General features: G+C 40.1%; 1 protein-coding gene across 18 annotated transcripts in view; it reads left to right on the top strand.

Annotated features, from left to right (window-relative positions):
* The first annotated feature begins 3,725 nt into the window (after nt 1–3,725).
* The window catches only part of ppp1r12a (protein phosphatase 1, regulatory subunit 12A), a 60,618-nt gene continuing 38,290 nt past the window's right edge, over nt 3,726–26,053 (top strand). For all 18 annotated transcript variants that reach the window (XM_085251025.1, XM_085251013.1, XM_085251027.1 and 15 more), the window contains exon 1: nt 3,726–4,062. In XM_085251025.1, the coding sequence (XP_085107151.1) occupies nt 3,826–4,062 (237 nt within the window). In that variant the 5' untranslated portion in view covers nt 3,726–3,825. The remainder of the gene's footprint in view (nt 4,063–26,053) is intronic.

Raw genomic sequence — 26,053 nt, 5'->3', positions numbered from 1 at the left:
ACTGTGAGGTCGGCTTTCCCTGCCAAACAGCAGCTTGCACATCACTTTCCCTGCAACCCTCCTGGTATCAGCAGACTGAAGCCAGTGGCCAGCAACTTCCTGACGCTGACGCTGTTGGTGTTCCATATCGCTCTGACTCATTAGAACCGTGCAGATTTCCCATGACATTTGTGTAACAGCTGAGCTGAGTGTCTTCTAAGTCCGGTTTACTGTGCTTTTAGGCAGTAAATGCTTCTGAAATGAAATAATATTGGGTTTACGTGTACACACTCCACACAATGGCTCACGGTGGCAGTTGTATAAATGTTTTGGTTCATGATTTTGCTTGAACAGATTGTTATTCAGGATGTCAACTTCAAGTTCAGTTGGAGGGGGGCACCTAATTACGCACAGAGATTATCTTTCTCATTTTTAATGTCTTTAAACAAAAAAAAAACATCATTAAGTGACACCTTGCTGTAAAGAAAACAAGAGCGACTGCATGCTTCATACCTACAACTTGATGGCAACACCGCACCCCCTGCTGAGTACACATGAATGTCTGCCAATAATAACACATGAGGGTGCCAAAAAAAACAAAACAAAATAAAAATCACATGCACTTTATGTACCACCCTGTTTTCACTCCAGATTGAACTGGACCACCCTGGTGCTTAAGTCTACTAACACTTCAAGTGTTCCCCATCAAATCATTGCAGGTACTCTGTAATAAGACGGCTTCCATTTCCCTTTGGGGAGCGATGTCTTTTTTATGACATGGAAACTAAACGCGTTACATCGTTGGAAAAGCCGTTTCGCGAATCTGGGTGGAAGAAAGGGGGAAATACCGCCAAATGAGAGTTTGTTTAGTTAGCATGTCAAAATTCCTTCCACTTCCTGAAATGAAAATAGCCACGTCTGTAAAAGTTCATTTGAACCACAACGTTGATAATGAAGCATTAAAAAAAAAGATCTTTGTACACAAATACATAAACTGAAGAGAGTCACAGTGTGACAGAAAGAAAAAAGTAATTAAAACTGTTTTTAAAACAGGGTAAAGGTCTTTGGCAGAGGGAAATACATATGAAGATGGAAAATGTTGTAAATCGATCCATTAAAAAATAAAGTGCAGAAGCATATGGGGAGCTGGATGGAGCACAGGAAAAACTCTGAGTCGGTGTAGGTAGCAGATTTACAGGGTGGCATATAGTGGGACATATAAGTGAGTGAGTGCATCTAAATGCATGCATTTGCCTTTGTAGGCTGCCTTGATTCAACAACATGATTTTCCTGTGTTTTTCCTTACTTTCCCAATTTCAAAATGTCTTTCAAAAATACGAGAATAAAGTACCTTTATTGTACCACTTATACGCTAAAGGGCACAAATGCTTTCCACTGGGACACTACTCTCTGTTCCAGTTATATAATACTAAGGCAAGTTCCTTATCCAGCAGGGTAATTGCTGGGAGTATGTTACATTTTTTTCCTTATGTTATTATTATTAGTAGTAGTAAGCTGCTAATATATTAATATTATACTGTAATATTATAGATAAGGCTTCCCAGCAGTATATAATTACCAGCTATCAAGAGATTTTGTGTCAGCCAAATGTTATTACCACAGTTGCACAAAGAGGTAATAAATGAATGAACTGACTATATCAGTATACATACAGAAGTGATGATATTTTACATGATGTACAGATAACTGCAGATAAGAAAAGTGTGCCTTAAATCTTTCCACGCCCCTGGGATGGCTTTGGCACCAAATGTTTTGAAAGAACCACCCAGAAGAAAGGGGAAACACCTCCACCGAGACAGTCTGTTTAATTAGAACAATAAAATCATTTTACTTCCTGAAATAAAAAAAAAAAACACATGACTTTGTACAATTGATGGTTCGTTTGAGTTACCGCTGATTGTAAGACAACATAAAAAGACTCAATCAACACTAATTCAGCACAAATACAGGACAAAAATAAATAACAGACCCAAGACTCTGCTATAACTTCATAGTGATGCTACTAGAATACAATGTATTTATGATATTCTTTAATTTTCATGCAACAGTCTCCATTAGGTCCGGGTATTTTGTAGCCACAGGGCAATGTCGTTACATTGTCACCGATTGGCAATGTTAAAAATGACAACTAAAATGCCATTTGCCCTCTCCATTATTGATAGATTTTGGGGGTTCAGGCCTGCCTAAAAATGTGAATTGAGCCCTCTGAGCTGATACACTTCTGCAACCATTATTTAAATCAAGTCAGAAAGTTCGGTAACGAAAAAGTAAACACCCATGATGCCATAAAGCCGCAATGTAAGTTATTGCAGCACAAGCTGAAGTTAATCATTTGGCTAGCTGTAGTTTAGCGCTTCTGCAGCAATAGCAGTAACCAGCAGTAATGGAGAAGGGCACTGACGTTGGAACACATGGCTCTGTGGAGGTTACAGTTTGGAAAGTACCTTGTATGTCTTTTTGGAGCTAAAAAGAGGTCATTTATCTGGTTGTGCAACTACTCTATATGGACACATGTACTGGGCCACACCTCTTTTGAATTCAGATGCGCTCAGTCCCATTGCCACAGGTGTATAAAGCAATTCTGACTGCTTTTACGACATTTGTGCAAGAACAGGTCATTGCAAAGATTTACTGAATTTTGTGTGATCAAGTATAAGTCATATCAGTGAAAAGTTACAACTGCAGTGGCGCATAGTGCAGAGTTGCATACCTCCTGTGGCATTAATGTTAGCACAATGTGCACCAAGAAATTCATGGTATTCATAGGTTTCCAAGGATAGGCAGTTCCTGAAAGTGTAATGTGTAGGTGGCCAAGAACTTTTGCTTTCTTGTGTGGCAAAAACTAAAACTAATTAAATTCATCTGACATTAAATATTTAAATATATATTATGTATTTAAAGGAGAACTGATGGTATTTCAGATGAGATACGTGCTCTTTCCTGAGTATGAGAAGACAGGTGTGCCTGAAAGTTTTGGCTCACCTTCTGAAGTACCTTTAGTACAAAATGCTTTAAAAGAACCATCCACAAGAAGTGGAAAACATCTGCAAAGAGTATGTTTGTTTAGATAGCATAATAAAATCCTTCCTGCTTCCTCAAATGAAAAGAAAGGGTGACGTCTGTAAATCACAAGTTAATTGATATGATTGCTAGTTATAATACAACATTAAAAAAGACAGGACACACTGGAGAGATTATGTCTTATGGCTATGATGTATTGACAAAAGCAAGATGTTGTGGGTGCATGTGCCACCCCACTGAAAGAATCCTGGAAACGTCCCTGTTTCAGACCTCCTTTTCCTTTCCTTCACCAATGGCACGAAGAAGGTGGGAAGATTTGGTAGTTCTTACAGATAACACTGTTTTCTGCTGCAGGTACATTCACTGACATATGGTTTTAAGTTACTTCTGTGTTCCCAGCTATATCACAGCAAACAATAGCCTAGAGGTGGTCAAAAAATATTAGCTACTACACCTTAGAGAGCCTCTCTTTGAAACTTCTTGACACCCCGCAAAAGGTTATGCAATATTTTAAAGTAATTTTGTCTTATTTGGTGTGCACAGTCTATAAGGATTACCCTGCTTGCTCGCTCACTCACTCTGTTTTATAATCTGCTGATGATGACGTTATGCTGCAGTTCCTGGGCTTCAGTTCTCGCGAGGTTACGGGAATCCAGACGCTCTCTCTCTCTCTCTCTCTCTCTCTCTCTCAGTTCCCCCTCCTCCCCAGCCCTCCCTTCCCACGCCCCACTGCGCTGTGGGATAGTGGCACTATAAAGTATATCCTCTCTCGGCGAAAGATAAGAAGCCCGAGACAGGAGGGGGATGAAGATGGCGGACGCCAAGCAGAAGCGGAATGAACAGTTAAAGCGATGGCTTGGCTCGGAAACGGACCAGGAGCCTCCTGTTTTGAAAAAGAAAAAGACGAAGGTGAAGTTCGATGATGGCGCCGTGTTTCTGGCCGCCTGTTCGAGCGGCGATACCGAGGAGGTGCTCCGAATGCTTGACCGGGGCGCTGACATCAACTACGCCAATGTAGACGGTCTCACCGCCCTCCACCAGGTTTGTGTTAGCTTGCCGTGTGGGTTTATGTCAGCAGCCGGTACCATTAGACATAAATATCGACTGGCTGCTAGCAAAAGCTTACCCTGGTACACCTGTCAAATGGAAGCCATTCTCATCCCGTTGTTTACCTACCTAGCATACTCGTCCTTCTCGACGCAGAGAAGGGATGAATCCGTTGGCTTCCTCCTGAGGCTGTTTAACTGGTAAACCGCGCTAACTATGCATACACTTGTCTGAGTATAAGTGGCAAGAAGCAGCAGAGTCAAACACCTAATTTACAGGGCTAATTCTACTTTATGCCTCCATAAACTAGCCTGAGTCTGTAGGTGCAGTCTAATTGCAGTACTGCTGCATTTTTCGATTTGAAACATTGGCTCGGTTTTATGTTGTAAATACAATCAAGCCAGACAAGTGTCTGTGTGGTCAATTTATTATTGTCGGATCCTATTTAGTGTGTTTGGAGCTTAATATAAATGGTGTTCGTGCAGAATGAACCCAGCAATAGATGGCTGCTACCTGGTTAGCAGTAAAAGTCGTTTTGTTGATAAACCCTCCTCGACTGTGGCTACTCTCTGGAGAGGAAGCAGAAGCTACCTTGCTAACTAGCTTTAGATACAACGTCATTCAGATACAGGCTAATGTTACGATTGCGAAACAATGTTTGCTTGTCACTCTGACTTAAAAAATGCAGTCCCTCATTAATAGTGGGCATATTAGTTTAATTGCCAGGAAAGAATGAATGGTAACAGCGCAGTATTAGCCCAGCGGAGTGTCTGCTAACGTACTTTAGCATGCTAAGATAAATGTCGTTAGCTGTGTGGGGCTTTAGCTGAAGTTAATTCATTCATTAACTGACCTGAGAAACGGCGTCAGTGGTAAATTATGGGCCTCATAATTTTATGCTGTTTTGTGTATAGTTAATCGGAAACGCCTGTGTCGTTAGCGCTTTTGCTACACCGGGATGTTAACCGTGCCAAGCTAGTCATTTGCCCGCTAACTGGGGTAGCTACTTTCACTAGCATCTGTACTTCCACAGCCGATAAACTGAAAATGGCACCTCATCTTGATGGGTTTTAGGCTGTGTGAGGTAGTTTTAGTCCAAATGGGGTTTAAAGCCTGATTTAAAAGCTTTATAAACCACCATGGATCCAGTGATGGAAGTAGGTTGCTTGTTGGTGCAGTAAGCTTACTGAAAGTTGTGACCAGGTTAAGTCCAGTGAGGTGTGCAAAAGCTAGACTAGAATTAAAACGTAAATAACAAAGAACCTGGTCGTGTAATTTATGAATTTGTTTCTGTTGCTTCAGAGGTAGCTTTTACCATTAAAGAAGTACATTTATTTTAATATCGTTTTTCAGTTTGTGCTTATTGGATCAAGTGATTACGGGTATACTGTTAGCTTTTACAGTGACACTTTTATAAAGATATCTTGCTTATTTTGTACCAAGAACATTGTAGTTAAGTGTTTTACTTTTTGGTGGAAATAAGCAGGGTGAACGGTTTGGGGGATTTCCCCCTTCTGACTGCATGTTTCTGCCTCTGATAAATAATTTTTCATTCCCACTGGAAAATAAACTTTTATCCCCCCCTTCCAGGATTTTTGCAGTGTCTTGAAACAGTCAACAGTGCAAACATCAGTCCAATCAGAAACTGATCTCACTTTCAGTGCTTGTGAGGCTGCTGGGGTGAGATGATCAGGATCTGTTCCATTCCAGCTTTTCATTAAGCCAAACTGTAACGCTGGATATCTGGATCCAGAGAGTTGCAGAAAACATCAGAAATATTGTGTGCCAACCAGTTGGCTCTGTGTTGACATCAGAGTTCTCTCCAAAGGTGATTTGTGCAGCTTCTTCTTTCTTCTTGTTGAGTTGCGGCTCTGCACCAGGACTGTTCTCTGCAACATCCTGCAGTCGTTTGTCGCCTTTTGCGTGATGGCGCAACTGCTGTGATAGGCTGATGGAGAGGGGCAGAAGTATTTGGTTTAAAAAGATCAACCTTAACCTGACCTTCGTTCACAAGTTAGAACATGCTGTCGAACATATTACAGAGTCAGATAATTTCCACATGTTTATTAACACTCAAACTGGAAAGTCTGCTGCTGATCTCAGAAAATGAAGTCTCCTTCTTCCCTTTACAGAGACTTTATAGATTCAGGTAAAAGAGGGTGATGTGTTTTACATGATGAGCCACAGGGAAGCAGAAAAACTGTCATCAAAGCAGACCATTTCTCTTTGATTTGTAATGTACCATAGTGGAGTTTTTATTTATCCAATTTATTTTTTTTAATTGACAGCATTTTGTGCTGTTTACATTTCGGGTTATTTCATATTAAACATTGAAGCTAACATCCTCTGAAGAGGGAAACTGTGGTTGCCCCTCTATATTTTTTATTATTTTTTTATTTTTCTCTCCCTACGTATTGCATCCTGGAGTATTTTAATTTGAAGAAATAAAGGATAATGCTAGTGGAAACGAGCATTTGTTTATCTTGTTTGCACTAGCATGGATAGTGTTTACATGATGTAAGGATTTACAAAAATATTCACATTAAATGTTTTATACTTGCATAGATCTCCTGTGATGTCACTTCATTACTCATGTCCACATGTCTCGTCTTAGTAATTATGAGCACTGCTTTATGCACCACCTTGCTCCCATGGTGTGTTTGTTCTCCAAGACTTAGGCCACTGCACAGATTAAAAGTTTTAAAAGCAGGTTTTAAGGCATGGGTCATCAGCTTTATCTGTATGTGATTCATGCACGTTTTTGGGTTTTTGTTTTTTTGTTGTTGTTGTTTTTTGTTTTACATTAATTAATCCTGCTGGTAAATTGACCTTTCTTCAAGATCGTAGTCTGCTTTAATGAAATCTGGAATTAGCATGAACCCCTCAATACAAACTCATTGGGTGGAAATGTTGCCTTTTTTTGGGCTGATGTCCAGAGATGAACTTGAGTGAGGAAAGAATTTGAAGTGCGGCTCTCCGGACATAACCATCTCTGGAGACGTGTGTGTGTGTGTGTGTGTGTGTGTGTGTGTGTGTGTGTTAAAGGCCATGTGATCTCTAGGTTTGGTGTTTTACCAAGGAGCTGAGGAGGGGTGATGGAAGGTTAAACTGCTGTTAAGTTTCTTAAAGATGAGCTGAACAGTCAGTCGCCTCTTTTGTCTTAATGTCTTTGTGTGGCTTTTCTTGTTACATTTTAGATGGACCAAAAGAAAAAAATCCCTCCAGATAATAGCTATCCTCGTGAATGAGTGACCTCTCTCTTTGTTATGAAATGTGCCATGTTGCTGCATGAGGACTTGATCACTGGTGACCGGTGCAGGTTTATAAATACCACCACAGCCAACACAAGTTCTCCTAACTGGGTTTCAGTAGATGATACTAAGTTTGGGTATGACTCAGTCTGTAGCTTTGCTTTGTAGTTCAGCTCTAGTATAATCTCACATTTAGGCAAGAGGTTGTCTCTGTGAGTCATGAACCTTGTGTTTCTTTAAAAATGACCTGTTGCTGATGAACCTGTAAACACGTCAATGTCTTTTTGCAGACTTCTTAAGGTGATGCTTGAGCAGTGATGATGATGATCAATGATCTCACTATGACTGTGTACAAGCAAGAGCATCAAGGTGAAAAGTCACACTGTTGCCAGGCTCAGTCCAAAGGACTTTGAAGTTCAGTTGCAACACAAACATAAGGACCAACGTCACATATTTTCTTCTCACAAACCTCAAATATGCACATTTTGCAAGATTTAAAAATATTTACGCAACTCTTATTGCGATTACCATGCCGGACAAAGCAATATACCACCTCATGCAGATGTAAACAAATGGAGACTTTGTTGCAACAGCTTGCTGGGGTGTTGGCAATGCTTTGCACTGCAAAACAAAACAAAAATAAGAAGCTTGACTGAATCTGAGAAAATGGTTGGTGAGACAAGAGCAGCATGGGTTGTTGTTCTTCAGTGAGAACTCGGTAGTATTTCTAACTACTAGTGTTCTAGATAATATTAGCCTTAAGGGCTAGAGTGTCAGTGATACTTGCTGTGGGACTTGAAGTGTATAGGCATTAACTTCATTTGAGGTTCATTCATTCATTCACTCTTCCTGAAGACACAATTGTAAATGTAAATATCAGACATGTTTGATATTATTTGGGTAAATCTTCTGAGTCTTTGAGCCATTCCAGAGATTTAAGACTGGTTCTTCAATTTATCACATTGTCAATATTTTTGTCCTGTTTCACCTCAAGGACCTTGGTGGGTACTGATATTTGGCACTCCTCTAGTCTATTAGAGAAACATTAGTGTTTCGATAGCTGATTTGAATTTGTAACGTGATTTACTGAGACAGATTGGTTCACCCAAAACACAGACTGCACGGATGCAGGTTGAGGGTAGAGAGGGGATGTTCCAGTGAACTAGGAATCCCTTAGACAAGCTGAGATTCCAGATCACATTGGCTAAATTCGTCCCAGAGCTGTCGCATTCCAAGTCCTGTCGTTCTAGCCCGTGCATTCCTCACATGACGGCCGCTGGAAACCATAGCAAAGAGGGAGCAGAGAAGACATTCCTCAGCTGTCACCTAAACCCCTCCCCTTCAGTCATTCCCTCTCTGGCTTGACTTTCCCTATACAATGCCAAAGCCCAGCTGACTGGTGCTCACTGAGCTCCACTGAAGCAATTAGAGTGGAGGGGCTTGTTGCTTCACACAACAAAATCTACCCGCTGACCTACACCTGAACTTTTTCTTTAGCGCTCAGGATCTCTGACACCCCCCCCCCCCCCCCCCCCCCCCCCCCCCCAGACCAAGGTGACAGGATTCAGCTTAGCTTAACATGTCAGAGCTGGACATTACAATGCCCATGCTCTGTTGACATTACACACCCTCATTATTGCCCTAAAGTCTATGAACATTATCTTGCCTCGTCTCCATGACGACTCGAGGGTTGCTAGTCACTTGTGTTGGTGGATTTGCATGAACAGAGTGGGAGTTGCATAACAGACTGAACAGAGAGAGACTCTCTGGCGGTGCTTAGCAATTTGAAATACTCAGGCTCATGGATCTGTAATGGAACAGTTTCAGACTATGTAGTGGAAGATGATGATAATGTGAGGTGGCTGCGTTTCTTTTCATCCAGAGCAGCATCAGTCATTTTAACACATTACATAATTGCTGTGGATCTCACTGCAGTCCCAAACATGAGATTCTCAGCTGTGCCTGATGCTTGCAGTTGGCCACTGAGAGGAGGGCAAAAATGCCTTTGACACATTGCTGTCCTCCTGATAAGCACAGCATGTTATTCTGCTATAGAACCTAGGCCTTCTGTCTTTTTGGAAGAAGAAGGGACACCCCGTCATCTCATTTGGAGAGGTCTAGGATGGCTGCAATCTAAATACAGTGGGGCAAAAAAGTATTTAGTCAGCCACCGATTGTGCAAGTTCCCCCACCTAAAATGATGACAGAGGTCAGTAATTTGCACCAGAGGTACACTTCAACTGTGAGAGACAGAATGTGAAAAAAAAATCCATGAATCCACATGGTAGGATTTGTAAAGAATTTATTCGTAAATCAGGGTGGAAAATAAGTATTTGGTCAATAATAAAAATACAACTCAATACTTTGTAACATAACCTTTGTTGGCAATAACAGAGGTCAAACGTTTACTATAGGTCTCTACCAGGATTGCACACACAGTAGCTGGTATTTTGGCCCATTCCTCCATGCAGATCTTCTCGAGAGCAGTGATGTTTTGGGGCTGTCGCCGAGCAACACGGACTTTCAACTCCCGCCACAGATTTTCTATGGGGTTGAGGTCTGGAGACTGGCTAGGCCACTCCAGGACTTTCAAATGCTTCTTACGGAGCCACTCCTTTGTTGCCCGGGCGGTGTGTTTTGGATCATTGTCATGTTGGAAGACCCAGCCTCGTTTCATCTTCAAAGTTCTCACTGATGGAAGGAGGTTTTGGCTCAAAATCTCACGATACATGGCCCCATTCATTCTGTCCTTAACACGGATCAGTCGTCCTGTCCCCTTGGCAGAAAAACAGCCCCATAGCATGATGTTTCCACCCCCATGCTTCACAGTAGGTTTGGTGTTCTTGGGATGCAACTCAGTATTCTTCTTCCTCCAAACACGACGAGTTGAGTTTATACCAAAAAGTTCTACTTTGGTTTCATCTGACCACATGACATTCTCCCAATCCTCTGCTGTATCATCCATGTGCTCTCTGGCAAACTTCAGACGGGCCTGGACATGCACTGGCTTCAGCAGCGGAACACGTCTGGCACTGCGGGATTTGATTCCCTGCCGTTGTAGTGTGTTACTGATGGTGACCTTTGTTACTTTGGTCCCAGCTCTCTGCAGGTCATTCACCAGGTCCCCCCGTGTGGTTCTGGGATCTTTGCTCACCGTTCTCATGATCATTTTGACCCCACGGGATGAGATCTTGCGTGGAGCCCCAGATCGAGGGAGATTATCAGTGGTCTTGTATGTCTTCCATTTTCTGATGATTGCTCCCACAGTTGATTTTTTTCACACCAAGCTGCTTGCCTATTGTAGATTCACTCTTCCCAGTCTGGTGCAGGTCTACAATACTTTTCCTGGTGTCCTTCGAAAGCTCTTTGGTCTTGGCCATGGCGGAGTTTGGAGTCTGACTGTTTGAGGCTGTGGACAGGTGTCTTTTATACGGATGATGAGTTCAAACAGGTGCCATTCATACAGGTAACGAGTGGGGGACAGAAAAGCTTCTTACAGAAGACGTTACAGGTCTGTGAGAGCCAGAGATTTTCCTTGTTTGAGGTGACCAAATACTTATTTTCCACCCTGATTTACGAATAAATTCTTTACAAATCCTACCATGTGAATTCATGGATTTTTTTTTTTTTTCACATTCTGTCTCTCACAGTTGAAGTGTACCTCTGGTGCAAATTACTGACCTCTGTCATCATTTTAGGTGGGGGAACTTGCACAATCGGTGGCTGACTAAATACTTTTTTGCCCCACTGTATCTGGTCCCACATTTGACTTGTTTTTCTGTAGACTGTTTTCGATTCAAATTTATTTTAAAATGTGCTGATTTGGCTCTGATGCCGTCCCCATTCTGTGGTCTCATGTCCTACCTGCATAACTTTGCACATCACAACTGAAAGCTTATCTGCATCAAGCACAGAGCAACACATTCAGTCTCAAGCACCTATCGTGAGCTAGTGGAGCTATGCTGCTATTGATAAAGGTGCAATAAACATCATCTCTTGTTGAACTTCCATATCTAAGACAGTAGCTTCATTTCTGACAAGCATGCATAGTTTACCTGTTACACAAAAATGCCCAAATAATGCACTTTTTAAAGTGAAATCTATATTGATTATTAGTCTACTTAATTCCCGATTGTGTATCAGGCCTGTAGAAACCTTAAATGTCGATTTCTGCATTAAAGATCTTCCCTTTTCTGGTAGTCCACACGATAAAGGTCCAGGCTAGAGACTTACTAAGAGGCTCCTAATCCTCAAATACGCCCAGCTAGATGATCTGCCTGCATAATAACCTCTAGATCTGATGGCTGTTAGATAAAGACTATCTAGGATTACATATTTTGGTGATAAGCTGGAATGCACAGTGCTGTGAGTACTTCAACATATTGTGAGGTTTTGGAGGGGCTTTATAGCATGTTGTCTAAAAGCGTTAGAAAAATAAGCACAGATGACAAAGCAAAACCTTTGCATGTAATTTTAAGTAGAAGTGTGTTAAGATTTGGTACAGTATGTGAAGCGATTTTAAATGCATTGACATATACCTGACCATCAAAAGCAACACAATTGGGGTCCCTTTGAGTGCTAGGGATATCATTTGCTGTTAGGTAGCTTTAGTGTATTATTATTATTATTATTATTATTATTATTATTATTATTATTATTTCTTGACTGGTTAAAAACTTAGCCTTCAGTGTGATTTGAATATTAAAGACAACAATCAAAATTACTTTAAAGTCCAACTGTTTGATATTTAATTCATTAATTTGTTGTGTACGACAGATGGCCTTGGGATATACAGGAAGCAGGATCTTGTGAGTGCAAACTTTGCGTGTAACACGTAACAATACATGGCACAAAGGGACTTTGATGTGTATAGGGGATGCTTGTTTGCTTAAACTCATTCACAAAACTAGTTCTAGCTAAAGAGTTACTGGGGGAATGAGAATATCATAAATAAACCCCATTCTAGAATGTTAGCTTAATTTAAACGTGTGTGTGTGTGTGTGTGTGCGCACGCCACAGTATTTAGGCTGAAACAGGTTCTTCCTACCCAGCAGTTGCAGCCCATTTTACAAGTCTGCTTTCAGGTCACTTTTCTTGTAAAAGGTTGCACAGGGCTTTGACATTCTTTGTTATGGTTTCAGGGCAGACTTACAGGAGCTGCATAATCACTCATGCATTTCTAACATAATGCTGAATACATTAATTTAATAATTCATGGACATGAATGTAGACAGTCTAGTTTTTTTTTTTTTTTTTTTTTTTTATTGTTCTTTGTTCAGCCCAAACAGTCTTCAGACTGTCGTTTTTGAATGTTTGACTGTGTCTTGTTGTTCCTAATCTTCATTCCTAATTGCTGCTCACTATAAGAGTTATATTTGTGTATAATTTCTAATTATACATCGCTGTTTAATATTTCAGAACATGGTCTAAAATCAAACAAGGAAACTGTACAGACCACATGAAAGACTGTATATTCTTATTTAGCCTCTGATTGCCATTTTTCGTAAATTTGATAAATGATTGTCTTCTCTGACAGCATTGCAGTCTTAGAAAGCCGACGAAATATAATTTCCTCATGAAGTTATTAACTACGTGAAGCAAAACGGGGACCGTGAGAGTAAACTGTAGCCACCCTTTGAGTCAAAGAGCTGACAAGAATTAGTGTGGTGCCTGACTACAATGAAAGGTGTTGAACTTGACACAGCAGGAACCAGCGCTTCATAACACTGTATGTTCGCGCGTGAGATAAATCTAAATTTAACCTTTGACATAGAACTGCAAGTATAAAGCTGAATTCCAGTCTGGAATGAATCACTGCAGCACCATTGTAACGAGAGCCTACTTGATTACTGAGTGTATATTGGAGTCCCGCAACATATTTTACTTGCGTATAATTGGCAGGTCTCTCCTTGTCAAGCTGGCCCTCCTTGCTGTTTCATTCAGCTTTTTTACCAACCCCATAATCATCAGCAGGAAGTCCCTGTGGTGTTTGCGCGCCAACACTTTGCAACACGCCAGGTCATCTGCTGATTGTGACATGTCTATGATACTTTCATGTACACTGTATTGAGATAACATGTCTGGCTTAAAACTAAATGCCATGAATTGACATGAAAAGCATTTGTAGTTAGTAAATATATCAGGTCAGTGTATATGTTTAATTGTAATTGGTCATGTAGGGTTGCTCGAGTATGGCAAAAACTTTTGTCAATCTTTATACATTTGTTAAACTTGACTTGTCTTTTTGCAGGGGATAAATAAGGGGGTAATGGAGAGAGGCAGGGGGGTTGTCAAGTAGGGAGTTGGGCCTAGACTAGCTGGTGCTTTTTACCATAAAGCTCACTTGCAAAGACAACCGGCGACTCTAGGAGATGAAAAGCAGCTGCCAGCAACTGTTAATGATCCTTCCACAGGTTCATGTATGGAAAGCTTTTATGACTTTTATTTCCACATGGATTTTCTTGACCACGGATGGATTGATCTTCTTGACGATCTTTCCATTTGGACTTTCAGTACAGTGGCGAAGCATCTCGTTGTAAAGAGAAGAGGTGTGCTTTCTTTAAAACACAAGACAAAATGAGAGCTTTGTAGCAAAAATGAAGGCTAAAAAGTAAGTTTTATCCTGGTTATCTTGTTTTCATGATCGTTAAAGACCAACATTGTAACCTAAATGAAAATCTAATAAGGCATTACCTCACTGAGTTTGCATGAAACTGTTTGCCCTTTATAAGAACTGTAGGGCAGATGATTTATTTATTTATTTATTTGTATGCGTGTGCGGCTCTGACACTGCTGGGATGAGATGCCAGAGACCTCCCCGCCATAGGACCTGAAACAGAGAGACTTTGCTGAAGTAGTTTCGTTGAGCATCGCTGCAGGTTGCAACTGGTTCACCTGGGGTCGTAACTCAGCTGGATCGAATTCCTCAGCAGAGTAAACCTGCTGCCATGTTTGAGGATTGCTGCTTCGACCTTGCCCAAAAGTGCATTTCGTGTCAAACAAAATGTCTTATGTCACACATAAGTTTTTAGCCAGTTGTAATTATTGCATTGCTGAAAGCTGGCAGCACTGCTTTATAACAATGTAGGAAAATGAGACACTGATCTCAAACCAGAGGCTGCTATTTTTACCCATTTGCTTTTTCTAAGTGTTTTGATGAGGTCAGTGTTGCACTTTCTTTGATGGTTATTTAGCACCCTTAAAATTAGACCACATCTCCTTCACTGTATCATGAAAACATTTGAGAGGTTGATGATAAATAAAATGCAAGCTCGACTGCAGAACTGGTAAAGGATTTCGTCAGGTGCTTTAACAGATTAATGACCGCCACTTGCTTTTCTGTCTGCCCCCACTTTTTCAAACTGTGTATAGTATTTAGCTGCTGTGAAATGTTTTTGAGATGACTTCAGCTTGTGGTGTTTTGTTTTGTTTTTTTTTTTTTTTTTGTTCCCACCCTGTGGCATATAGTGCTCGTTTTCTACTTAAGCCAGGTGGTCTTGGAGTGATCCCGCTGTTGTTTGCTTGGCGGCAGGCACACGTCTCATGCTGAGTGTTTTTTATGAGCTGTTGTTGAAGTGAAAACACCTGGACTCAGACACTATGAATTCCTCATTGTCTTACAGAACAGCGAGTACAATTAAGGCAGAGGCTGCATGTCCATTTGTTGTCTGTAAGGGTGAGGTTACATTCTTTCCATTTAGTCTCAAAATGGCTGCATCTTCAGCTAACAAAGGGAAAGCGGCCATTGGCCCATTAGACATCACCTGACTTTGACATGTCACCCTTGTTCTTTTATTTGGCACAATTATTACTCATTGTTGTTTTCAGGTATTACATAAAAACCTATTTCATGCCCACTAAATAGTCAAAGTTGCTGCCTTCACTTGTCTGCACCAGAAATGCTACTAGTTGTAATTGATTCATATTTTATTGATGTATGACAGCAGCTGTTTAGCATCGAGAAAGCAGCAACCTCCCTGTTTTCTGATTGGAAGGTGTAAACAAACATGTTGGGAAGTAAGACAGGTTATAGTCGAACTAATAGGCGTGCTTTTGCCTTAGTTGTAAAGAGTTGCGTGTCTGCTGTGTCAGCTGGCATATAACCACTCCATTGGAGAAATGACTACATCCTGCACAGGTGTGTGTGGACATTAACCCACGCTCATCATGTAACTTCAGTGCTATATGTGCGTTAGTTCACCTGCATTAAATATACAATATGATTATTGCTGAATGTGTTTTAATGGATTCAAAAATTGACAACACACACAAAGTTGAACTGACAGTCTTAAATGTAACTCCATTAAGACTCCAACTCCATTGGGCTAAATTTTGGATGCTTTTTAATAAGACGGCTATTCTCAAACTTAAGAATCTGCGGACGGGCTCAAGAGCTCCTTTAATCATAACACTGATCACAAAACTTTTTTTTTTTCTCTTTTGCGTTTTCACTCATCTTAAACTCTGGAACTCACTGGACCTTAGAAATAGGTTATCAGAAATTAAACTTGGAGAATATATCGATTAAGTGTAACTGTACTCCTTTATACTTGGGTGGCATTGATTTTTCTTGTTAATGCTGATCCATGTGGCCATGAGATTGACTGAACCTGCTGTTTGCTGTGTTCTTGTGAATCAGCCCATGCAGGCCATATTTTTCCCTGCAGCTAAATGTCAGTGACAGTAAATGGGCCTGGACCTTGAGAGTCTAAGTGCTTTGGCTAGTAATTTAAGTGATTCAAGATACGAGTATAGCCCCTGTGTATGCTCAGAGCTCATGCTTTGTTTTGGCATATTTCTTTCGTGTTCTTGTTTTGTCCCCCTGAAAACAAGAATTAATAGTGTGCCTGGTAAAGAAAAATGAATTGACTTTTACTGATGCAAAATACTAAATGTTGGTAAACGTGTAGCAGGATGAAATGTAATCTCTCCCTTTTGTTTTAAACTCCTTTTATTAAAGTATTTGTTTAAAATCAATTTCAGTTGATGGTGATGCAAGTGAGGGTGATACGTTGAAGTCACAAAAGTCATGCTAGCTTAACAAAAAGCCTGATTATAAAATAAGATTAGGTAAAACTTAATTAGTGCCTTCGAACTCAATTTTATTTCCTTGTTTTATGGAGCATAAATGTGAGGTCACTAAGTCCAATCAAGCTGCGATGTTAATAGACTGTAAAATTAATAATTAATGACCCAAAACCACTCAAGCTGCTGTATAGGGAACCAACAATTTATTACATTTTGGCACTACGAGCCAATAATTTCATGATCCTCTGTATAAAGATCCTGGGTCTTTTTAAGAGATCATATTCATTTGAAAAAATGTATTGCCTTTTATTTTGATGGTAAAGACCTAAGCAGTTATTTTAAATGCTCACATGTTGCGTGATGAATGTTTTCTGTTTTTAGTGAACGTGTGTAGTGTTGTCACATGTTTATCAGCTGCATGGGATGCATGTTTTTAAGAAAACTTCTCACTAACTATTAATCATTAATATGGCGACATTTAAATTAAAATTAGCATTCCTGTCCTGTTGATCTTTTTGTGTTTGAAAGAGAGTAAAAATGGATGCATCCGTTCTCTTAGAGGTGGTGATGGTCAGAGGGATCTGGGTCTTGGAGATTTCAGGCCAGAGAGGAACAGGAAGTGGCTGTTTATTTTTCTCATTTCCTCTTTGAGGCTCCGCTAGTGAGCTTGCTCCTTCCACTCCCTGTGCTTTTATCACTGACACCAGCCCATAACAGACATATGTGCGAACATGTACACTGCTACATGCACCATCGTGGTTCACAATTTACCTTACAACAGGTTCTCAAATGGTTTCCTAGATGACTGAGGGCTTTGTTGGATCTGTGTATCAGTTTGTAATTTGGGACTCACTTGAGCAGAGATTATATAAGGAGAATGCACTGAAAGAATCTTCAGTAGAAATCAATGTCTTAGTAGAGCCAACAGGGAAACACATTAGCCCCTGTTGCACTGTGCATGTGCATAGTAGAGCTGGGCGATATGAGATTTTTTCATATCACGATATGTTTTTTTCATTTCAGGCGATAACGATATCTATCACGATATAAGCCAAATAACTATGTTTGTAAGATTTAAATGTGCCGTTGCTCACAAGTAAAATGTGAAATAATCAGCAGCTTGTTTTTATTTAAATATTTATTTCCCATAATAAGTTCAACAGGGTAGATGTACTTAAGGAACATGAGACTTTTTCAGATAAATAAAGGCAAATATTGCAAACTACACAAAAGGCAGCCGCTAAAGCGTTTAAGTTTCAAAATAGAACAAACAAAACAGACTAAATTGTCAATTCCACTTAGAAACAAAATATTAATTCTAAAAATAAATCTTAGTTTGTTTTACAGAAGAACAGACAAAACTGACTAACTTTTGTCAATATCAAATAAACTGAGAACTAAAAGGAAATTCTCAATCTCTCCTTGTTGTATAGCTTAGCTTTTCAAACACTTTTAACAGTTACTTTAGTCTGACAAAAGCCGAATGACGAATTAGTGCTTCCAGTCAGAGACTGAGGCTACATCCACGGGTACACGGGTATTTTTGAAAACGGAGATTTTCCGTTTTCGTTTTAAAAAATAATCCCGTCCACACATAAAGGCAGAAATGAAGGAAAACGCTGCTATGAACATGCCAAAGCAGCAGGTGGAGCTAGATTCCTAACCGTGCAGAAATGTTGGCCAATCAGAAGTCTAGAAGCCTCGGTGGGAAAAAGTAAACAAAGCTGGGGCACAGAAGCAGAACCGAGTCGTATGTGTGGACGGACAGTAACTGTGTGTATATGTAAGCATTTAAACACTGCAGAGAGTAGAATTAACAGTAACAGTATTGTAGAAATTCATTTCACCGAAACAATAACGTGGCGCACAGTGTGACGCATGCACCAGTTTATTGTATTTCCAGACTTGCTTTCGGCACAATTTACAGTGCATGCTACTCTGTTTTTTGTCAGACTTGAAATAGCCGAAATACCTTCACACTACGGAACTTCTATGGCTCTTCCGTTCGACAATCTCTCCGGCATTGCAACCATCATCTGTTTTCTCTTCGGTCACGCTCGGTTGATTTTTCTAGTCGGCACACTCATTTCCTCCATTACCCGCTGGCTCCATTACCCGCTGGCTGCTTCCCAAACAAACACACGGCTTGGCACTTGTGCTGTACGTAACAAGTCACGCGACGTGACGCTGCGGCTGTGATTGGTTCGGCTCTGCGCTACTTAATTTGGATTGGCTGACCTTTTGTCCTCAAAAAAAAAAAAAAAAAAAAAAAAGAGCGGCGAAGTCTATCGCGATAGCTTAATTTCTCTATCGAGTAAAAGTTATATCGCGATACATATCGTTATCGTTCTATCGCCCAGCTCTAGTGCATAGTAGAGGTTTCCTGGAGTTTCAGCTTTGCAGTGGTGGATGTTTCTCTCTATTCATTGTCATAAAAAGATATTTGGATTTTTTTTTAAATTTTATTTCCTGGCTTGTATCCATAATGTGACTAGCATGACTTTTGCTCAGTGCTCCTGTGGGACAAGCAGAAATGCTGTTTGTGATCCCTGTAAGACCTTTTTTGTAAGGGTGCTTGCCAAAACCTTTCAAGCAGTTTTTAAATCAGATTTCATTGGAGAGACTATACGTGTACTTATTATGCGAGTTATGAAATTTTTCTTGTGTACCTCAGTTCACCTTTTTTGTATCTTCAATAATCAAAAATGAAACTACCCACATAATATTTAGCTCATTTTGAGCCACTCCACTATAAATTTAGCCTTGCTATGTGGGATTGTGTAGTAGCTATTTTCTTTTTATTGCTACTCTGGTGATCCATTTAACCTCTTAGGTTTGGAGCTTGGTGGTGTGAAGGATGACAAAGGACTGTTACATGGAAGGATGGTAATGTGGTTCAGTGCCTCTTCAGTCAACTGAGCAGTCTGTAGAGAAGCATCTACATAAAGGCTCTATTATATGGAAATATCAACAGAGGTCGCATCTCTCCATGGCTATCTGACCTCTACCTCTCCTCTCCCGTTGCCCGCTCTCGCCTTTAGACCCCTGACATGGAAACAAACTTGGCTCTCAAGTGAGGCTATTGTTGAAGCTTCTGAGCAAAAGCCCAGGCGATGCATACAGTTAGAATCTTGCAGGCATTTTTCCCCCTCTTCCACAATCCTGGTCTCTTTCCATGGGAATCCTGGGGCCATATATGGTTGTCCTCAGTAGCAGCAGCAGTTACACACACACGCCTTCAGTTCTCTGTGTGTGTGTGTGTGTGTGTGTGTGTGTGTGTGTGTGTGTGTGTGTGTGTGTGCGCATGTGTAGTTACAGCTCCCGACAGAGCTCATGTAGTGTAGGGACCCAGCTGGTCGCCCTGCGGTGCTTCATCCCTCCCCTTTGAACTCTCTGGCCTCCTGAACCCTGCCAATAGCACAGGAGCTGAAAGCTCTTTGTCTCAGACGTAAATACACACTGACATAAACACACACTTTCACATGTATACCGCTGTATTAAATAAAATGTCCTACTCCAATTTTCCCTAAAAATGCATATAATCTTTCTTTGCTCTCCGGTGTATTTAATTTTTAATATTCATCCCAACTCTTTGTCTGGGTTGATGCATGTTACTCTCTCACTCTCTCTTTCTCTCACACATGCAAATGCAGACACATGGGGCTCTCATACTTACATGCAGGCGGTAAGAAGGAATTCCTTTTGTGGAAGTGGATGTGTGCCTCTGAGCCGGTGACGTAGCCCATGAGGAGTGGCCAGAGTGCTGATGCCTGAACCCTCAAGGCTAGGAGTATTACTTATCTGGGAATTTCTCCACTGGTATGTTAGTCCAGGGCCTTGCTGCGTACTGGCTAGGTGGTAGCAGAGAGAAGTTGTGCTGTTCAAGGGGGAGGGAGACGAGTAAAGGAAGGAAGGCCAGCTTTGAGCTCCAGCTGAAGCCACTTTACTGTACATAGTGTTGCTTTATATAGGAGAAAGCTGATCTTTCCCTAATCAAGAAAGGAATTATATATTATTAAGCTTTTATTTTTTCCATGACTAACACAAATTTTTGAAAGCTATCAGGGCTCTTTCTCACCTGATTCATTTTATTTTGTATTTTTGTTTTTTAAAGCGTGTAGTGAGTGACTGAAGCCTTTTGTGGACTAAAGCTTTTACACAGTTACCCAACCATCAGCGTAATAATCTTCTGTTTTACTGCTGTTGCAGTTCTTATTAACAGGGAAAAAGCAAATAGGGAAAAGTCCCTATGAAAACTGGCTGCAAGGTGTGTGACTTATCCTGAGCAATCTGGACATTGTTCCTAAACAGATATGCCACTGTTGCGTTGTGAAACACAATGCCATCGGCAAATAAAGGAATAGTTCTCCCTTATATGCATATTAACATCTACTGCCAATGTGTTTAATTATCACCCTGTAACTCATCTATAAAGATGTGGCAGGACTATATAGTCAGTAGTACAAGTGAATCAGATGTGCTGCAAGAAAACTTGCAGTATTTGGGACTTGCATTCTGTGCATTGCATGCAGCAGTCCATAAGCACTGTGAGATTAGGTGATACCAACATATGTTAAATGGCTGATGACATTTTTGTATTACTTCTACACATTTCAAATGCTGGCTAATGTTGCATCAACTGTGGAGCAGTTTTAGTGTTTTATACAGGGATGCTTTTCTTTTAATGGGTTAATTTTGTATTTGTCATACTGTGTTGTTATTTTAAGCATGACAGATATTCAAAAAGTGTTTAACTATGATTTTCAATCATTTGTTTGCAAAAAGGAATTTTGGTATCTGTTCCACCAGATATTTATGCTGTACTTGGCTGTGGGGTTGTGTGTGGGGTGTTGTTTTTTTTTTTTTTTTAACCTGCCTTTAAAAGCTACCAACTGAACACACAAATCAGTACCTGGGAGAGAGTATTTGGGTAAGTGGTTGTTCACATTTGAAAACCCGTGTATTTCCAGATATCTCTAAGTCTTTGAGGTCTGTTAGTGTGGAAGTGGACAATTACAATAAAATCAAAGCATGTAATGTTGAAGCATATGTGTTTATGTCACATTATTCATTGCACTTGCCGCACTAATAGACCACTTTCTGTGAAAAACTATCAAAAGTTAAAGGAGAAATTGATAAAAATGTTTCCTAACCATTTATAACTTATGATTTAAAAATGTACAGTGGGGTGTTTGTTTGTTTGTAAGTATATATGCCAGTTTGCTCAAGTTGAAATGATACTCTATAGGTATTATGGTTATTTGAATTCTTCAAGTTCTCCTGTTGTAGACGTCATCTGTCTTACCACTTGATGGCTTTTCTTAACACACAGACACATCACTGTCAGTCAGAGGTCCTACCGTGGGTGTGCACCATTGACACTGTCATTCAGTATAGAATAACTGCCAACATAATAGCCTGGTAGTCTGTGCCAGTGACTTCCCTGGCACTCCAAGCAGTAAATTGTGCAGAAGGCACAACAGCAGCTTTCTGCAGGGTGCTCGAGTCGCTCATCTGAGGGTGCTACTAAAGGAAGTCAAGAAGGGGAGGGGTCTTGAAGTGTCCCCTTGATGTGGAGTGCTGCTAAATTGAGCTTGGAGCTCTCTGTAAGATGTCCCACTGGATAATGGACCTACCCTTTTTATAGACGAGCAGTGGCTATACCCTGTACCCTTTCACTGTATCAGGCCGTATACTGTTCCTTATAAAGTGTCACTATGACACTTGTCAGATGGTGAGTTTAATTAAAAATGTAAATGTGTGATCTATGAAAGGAAATGAGTTTAGGTTTGCAATTAATAAAAAATGACAGTGGACACATTTGAAATAAACCATAAGAGTACAAAAGGTTTAATCTGCACAGGTTCCTCCACTGTATTGCAAAGCAGGCAGGCCAGAGGACCTCTGACTCCACGTTGGCCAGGAATTGTAATTTAGATACTTACACAACAAAAACCAAGTTGTGTGTGTTTTTCTTTTTTCTTTTCTTTTTTTAAATAAATCTTAGTAGCCTTTCTCTTCATGCTGATAATAAGAAATTAAGTCCTGCCGCTTTCTTGCTTTTCCTGTGCGCAGATGTGCATAGCCCTGCATTTCTGTCTGAGTCACTGTATTGTTAGCAATTAGCGTTACAGCAGAACATCAGATTGTACTGAAGTACTCCTGCCAAGCCAGGTCTAACAACGCTTATAGTGAAAACTAGTCAGTTTCACAGAAACTCCTGAAAAAGAGAAACCAAGGACCAACTTTAATATCCATGCACAACACAATAGGGTTCTGGGTGAATGACTTCATATCACCACACCAAGTCTTTCGAGCACGATTATTGGCAGTAGGACCTGCACATGCGTTGTTCATCCCAGAGTGTTGGGAGTCCTTTGTTACATAGTTAAAAATCAAGTTAAGCACAACAAATGCGTAATGAATAGCTTAAGCAAGAACATGTATCTCAAAATTGAATACAGTATGTCTTTAAATAGTTGAGGTAAAAAAAAAAAAAAAAAAATTAATAAATTAAAATAACTATAAGTAAAAATATAAATTGTTGTAATATACAACAAATTTGAACGTGTTAAAAGAAGTACTAAATGTCGTAAAAACAAAGGCATAATTGCACAACAAGCTTTTCTTGACCATAAAAGGTCCTGAGAGTTGCTTCAATAACAGTTAAGTCCTGCCTGCAAGAGGTTAAAAAAGAAGGATGGCACCACAGATGCTCCTTTCAGCGTTAGTTTTTTGAGGTCTCTCTCAGCGGTTTGCTGCAAGTGCTGCCTTGAAGGGTTATCCAACTAACCCCCGCGTGCTTTAAAATGAAGTCTTTTCTCTATTTATTTATGTTTCTTACAAAAGCCCGGCAAGGCCTGAACCCACGTTCTCTCTTTGGCTTTTTTGTCATGGCAACACACCGGCCTCCTTTCTTCAATACACGTCATGGGTGCATTTTTGGCTTTTCCCATCTTGTATGCAGCACTTGTACAGAGTATGGTTTGATTCCTCCATATTATCTCAGGATTAGGCTGACACACGCAGTATTGTTGTCTCTGTCCTGATCTGCTCCATATTTATCTCTGCTGGCTCGGAATGGTTTGGTAATTTAATCTCACAACTGTACTTTTAAAAAGCCCTCCATGGTGTGGTAATTTATAAATATGGAAAGGAGAGACATGCACATTGGCAGCTACTCTTTTTTTTGAAAGTTTGTCTTAAAAAAAGCAAGTCAACAATGAAAGCAATGCTTGTATTGAGCATTTTTGATGACTCTGTTTAAGATGATAAAACCTGATGACATGTTCATGAGCTGTATCAATATCTTACTGTGGTTGAGTAAGGAGATGGGTTTAATTTTGCTGTTGCACAAACTGCCACTTGAAGTGGCAAATGCAGGCATATAACACAGGCATCTTGTGATTTAGAGCAAATTAGATGTCAAGCCGTCTGTTATGACTGATGGGTTAAAATAGGTTTGCACTGGCCTTAAAAACCATTATAGCACTGTGCATTTCAACAATATGTACATGTGCCGGTGTATAAATTACTATGAATAGCTTTATTTACTGTAGTATAATTGGAATGTTTCTGTCAAATGGTGAGAAATCACAGAAAAATTGATAGGGTTTTTAAAAAAAAAATTGTATAGCACACTCTTTGCCTTTGCAGTATGTGGAAAAGATGCATACTGCAAAGGCAGGTCTATTCTCAGCCAGGAAAAACCCCTGGTCACCACCACAGAAATATGAAAGGAGCATAGATGATTGTCAAACTCGTTCGTTGTTTCTGATTATTTTAAAATTGCAGCAGGGTTTTCTTGGAGAACTGCACTCTCTTCGACATTTCACTGAGAGTTCTTGCTGAGCCACATCCCACAAAACCTAATGGATTAACAGAGCTGTTTTCAGAAGCTAGCCACATAATGTACATTAACGACCAGTCAAATGGAGCATCCTGCATCCATTGATTAGTTCTTGATGTATGTGTATGTGTGTACATATATTTGTTTTTCCTTCCCAGAAGTGTCATGTTCTCTTACGGAGAACCTTTTTAGTCTTAAAGAGAAGAAAGAACTCAGCCCTGACGGGATGAATCATATGTTTAATGACGTATGGCAGCTCAGCCTTCAGTGAGTTATGACTTTGTCTCAAAGGTCAATCTAGGATTTCATTTACTTCAAGGATTAATTGGAGAACATAATTCACATTGTTTTAGCTAAAATGTTATTGGTTTTTTACCACCTTTATTTTTATGCTTCAGCACACCTTTATTTTACCTGCCTATCCAATAACTTCAGACTTCACAAGGCCTTCTTTTCTCCTCTCCTCACACTGGCCAAACAGGTTTAATTGGCTACGTGTCTGCTTCAGAGTGAGTCACTCCATGTCTGAAAGCACACTACAGCACCTATATGTTGCTCGGGGGCTGATTGAATTGTATAAACAGGATTAAGCTCAGCCGGAGTATGCCATCTCCCTTACATCAGCATTATAACCAAAGGTGCATGAATAGGCCTTTAGATTCTATGATGTGCTAGACAAGGATGTCATGGTACTTGTCTCATTCCTCCTTTTCTTTCCCTTGGGTGTGGGTTCTTTTAGCGTCATTAAGATTGGAGATGATAAAATGATTTCAGTAATTAAGTTTGTTTGAAATTGCACTCTGTAGCCCTGCATTTCTGCATGATGCAAAACAGAAACCAATGAATTTAACCTGTTCCACTTTGTATATCTGAATGACTGTCGTAAAGCAGAACAGAGCTGTCGGATCAAAGGGGAAATGGTACCATTGCTTTCCTCTTTGCATAGTTCCTGAATGGTGACGTAGATTAAAATGAGAGAGCACATGGGTACCTTCTTATTTGAATATGCTGTAATAAATCTGAGGCCTTTCATATGAAAATGTCCAGTTTTAGATTACCAACTTTGGGAATGTGTACTTCCAACTAATAATTTTAAAAAAAATAACAGAACATACCTGAACTTAACTGTAAGCCTGTTAAGAAATAACCAGCAATTATTCATTATACTTGGCTATAATTACTCTAAATCCATTTGAAGACTAACTTAAGGTTCATGTACTATATACTGTATATAGAACAGTGCAACTTGTACTTTGCACTTTGTTGTAGATTTAATGCACTATAAACCAACTCTAGAATAGTGCTATACCCCTCACTATACCTTGCCATGGACCGCGAATGTAACTACAGTTCAATTGTGATGGTCTCTGCGGTACTACTATACAGTGTAAATGGTCTGTTGATTGGCACATGGCTGATATCTCTACCCTATTTCCTGTGATTCAATGACGGTAACTGTTAGTTGAGCTTTATCAGCTCTTAAGTCCAGCATGAGTTCATTTTCAGTTTTGATGCCAGACAATGCAGACAACTAAAATGCAAAGTGGCTGCACTTTGGTAGTACATGCATAGCAGCATTATCTAGTATAATTTAATAGGCCTGGGTAAAAGATGAGCCTAGCACTGGTGCAACATCCTATTTTCTTACAAATAGAAAATTTAAAAAATGACTTACGAGTTTATTAAACTCTTATATCCACTAATTTAAGCCCATTCTTGGGGCTCCTATTCTAGCATACTTTTGATTCAGGCTGTTAGTATGGCACCTGTCAACCACAGAAAATTACAGCTATTAAGGGATTACCTTTGTTGGGCTCCTGGTGGGAGCCTGTGAAGGAAGGCTGGTGACGCACTGAAG

This window comes from Mchenga conophoros, linkage group LG17 (assembly GCF_057382185.1).
Source record: "Mchenga conophoros isolate Kocher_MC1m ecotype Shallow Benthic linkage group LG17, M_conophoros_male_GT1.1, whole genome shotgun sequence".
NCBI classification, from domain to species: Eukaryota; Metazoa; Chordata; class Actinopteri; order Cichliformes; family Cichlidae; genus Mchenga; species Mchenga conophoros.
This window is presented reverse-complemented; position numbering and strand designations above follow the sequence as displayed.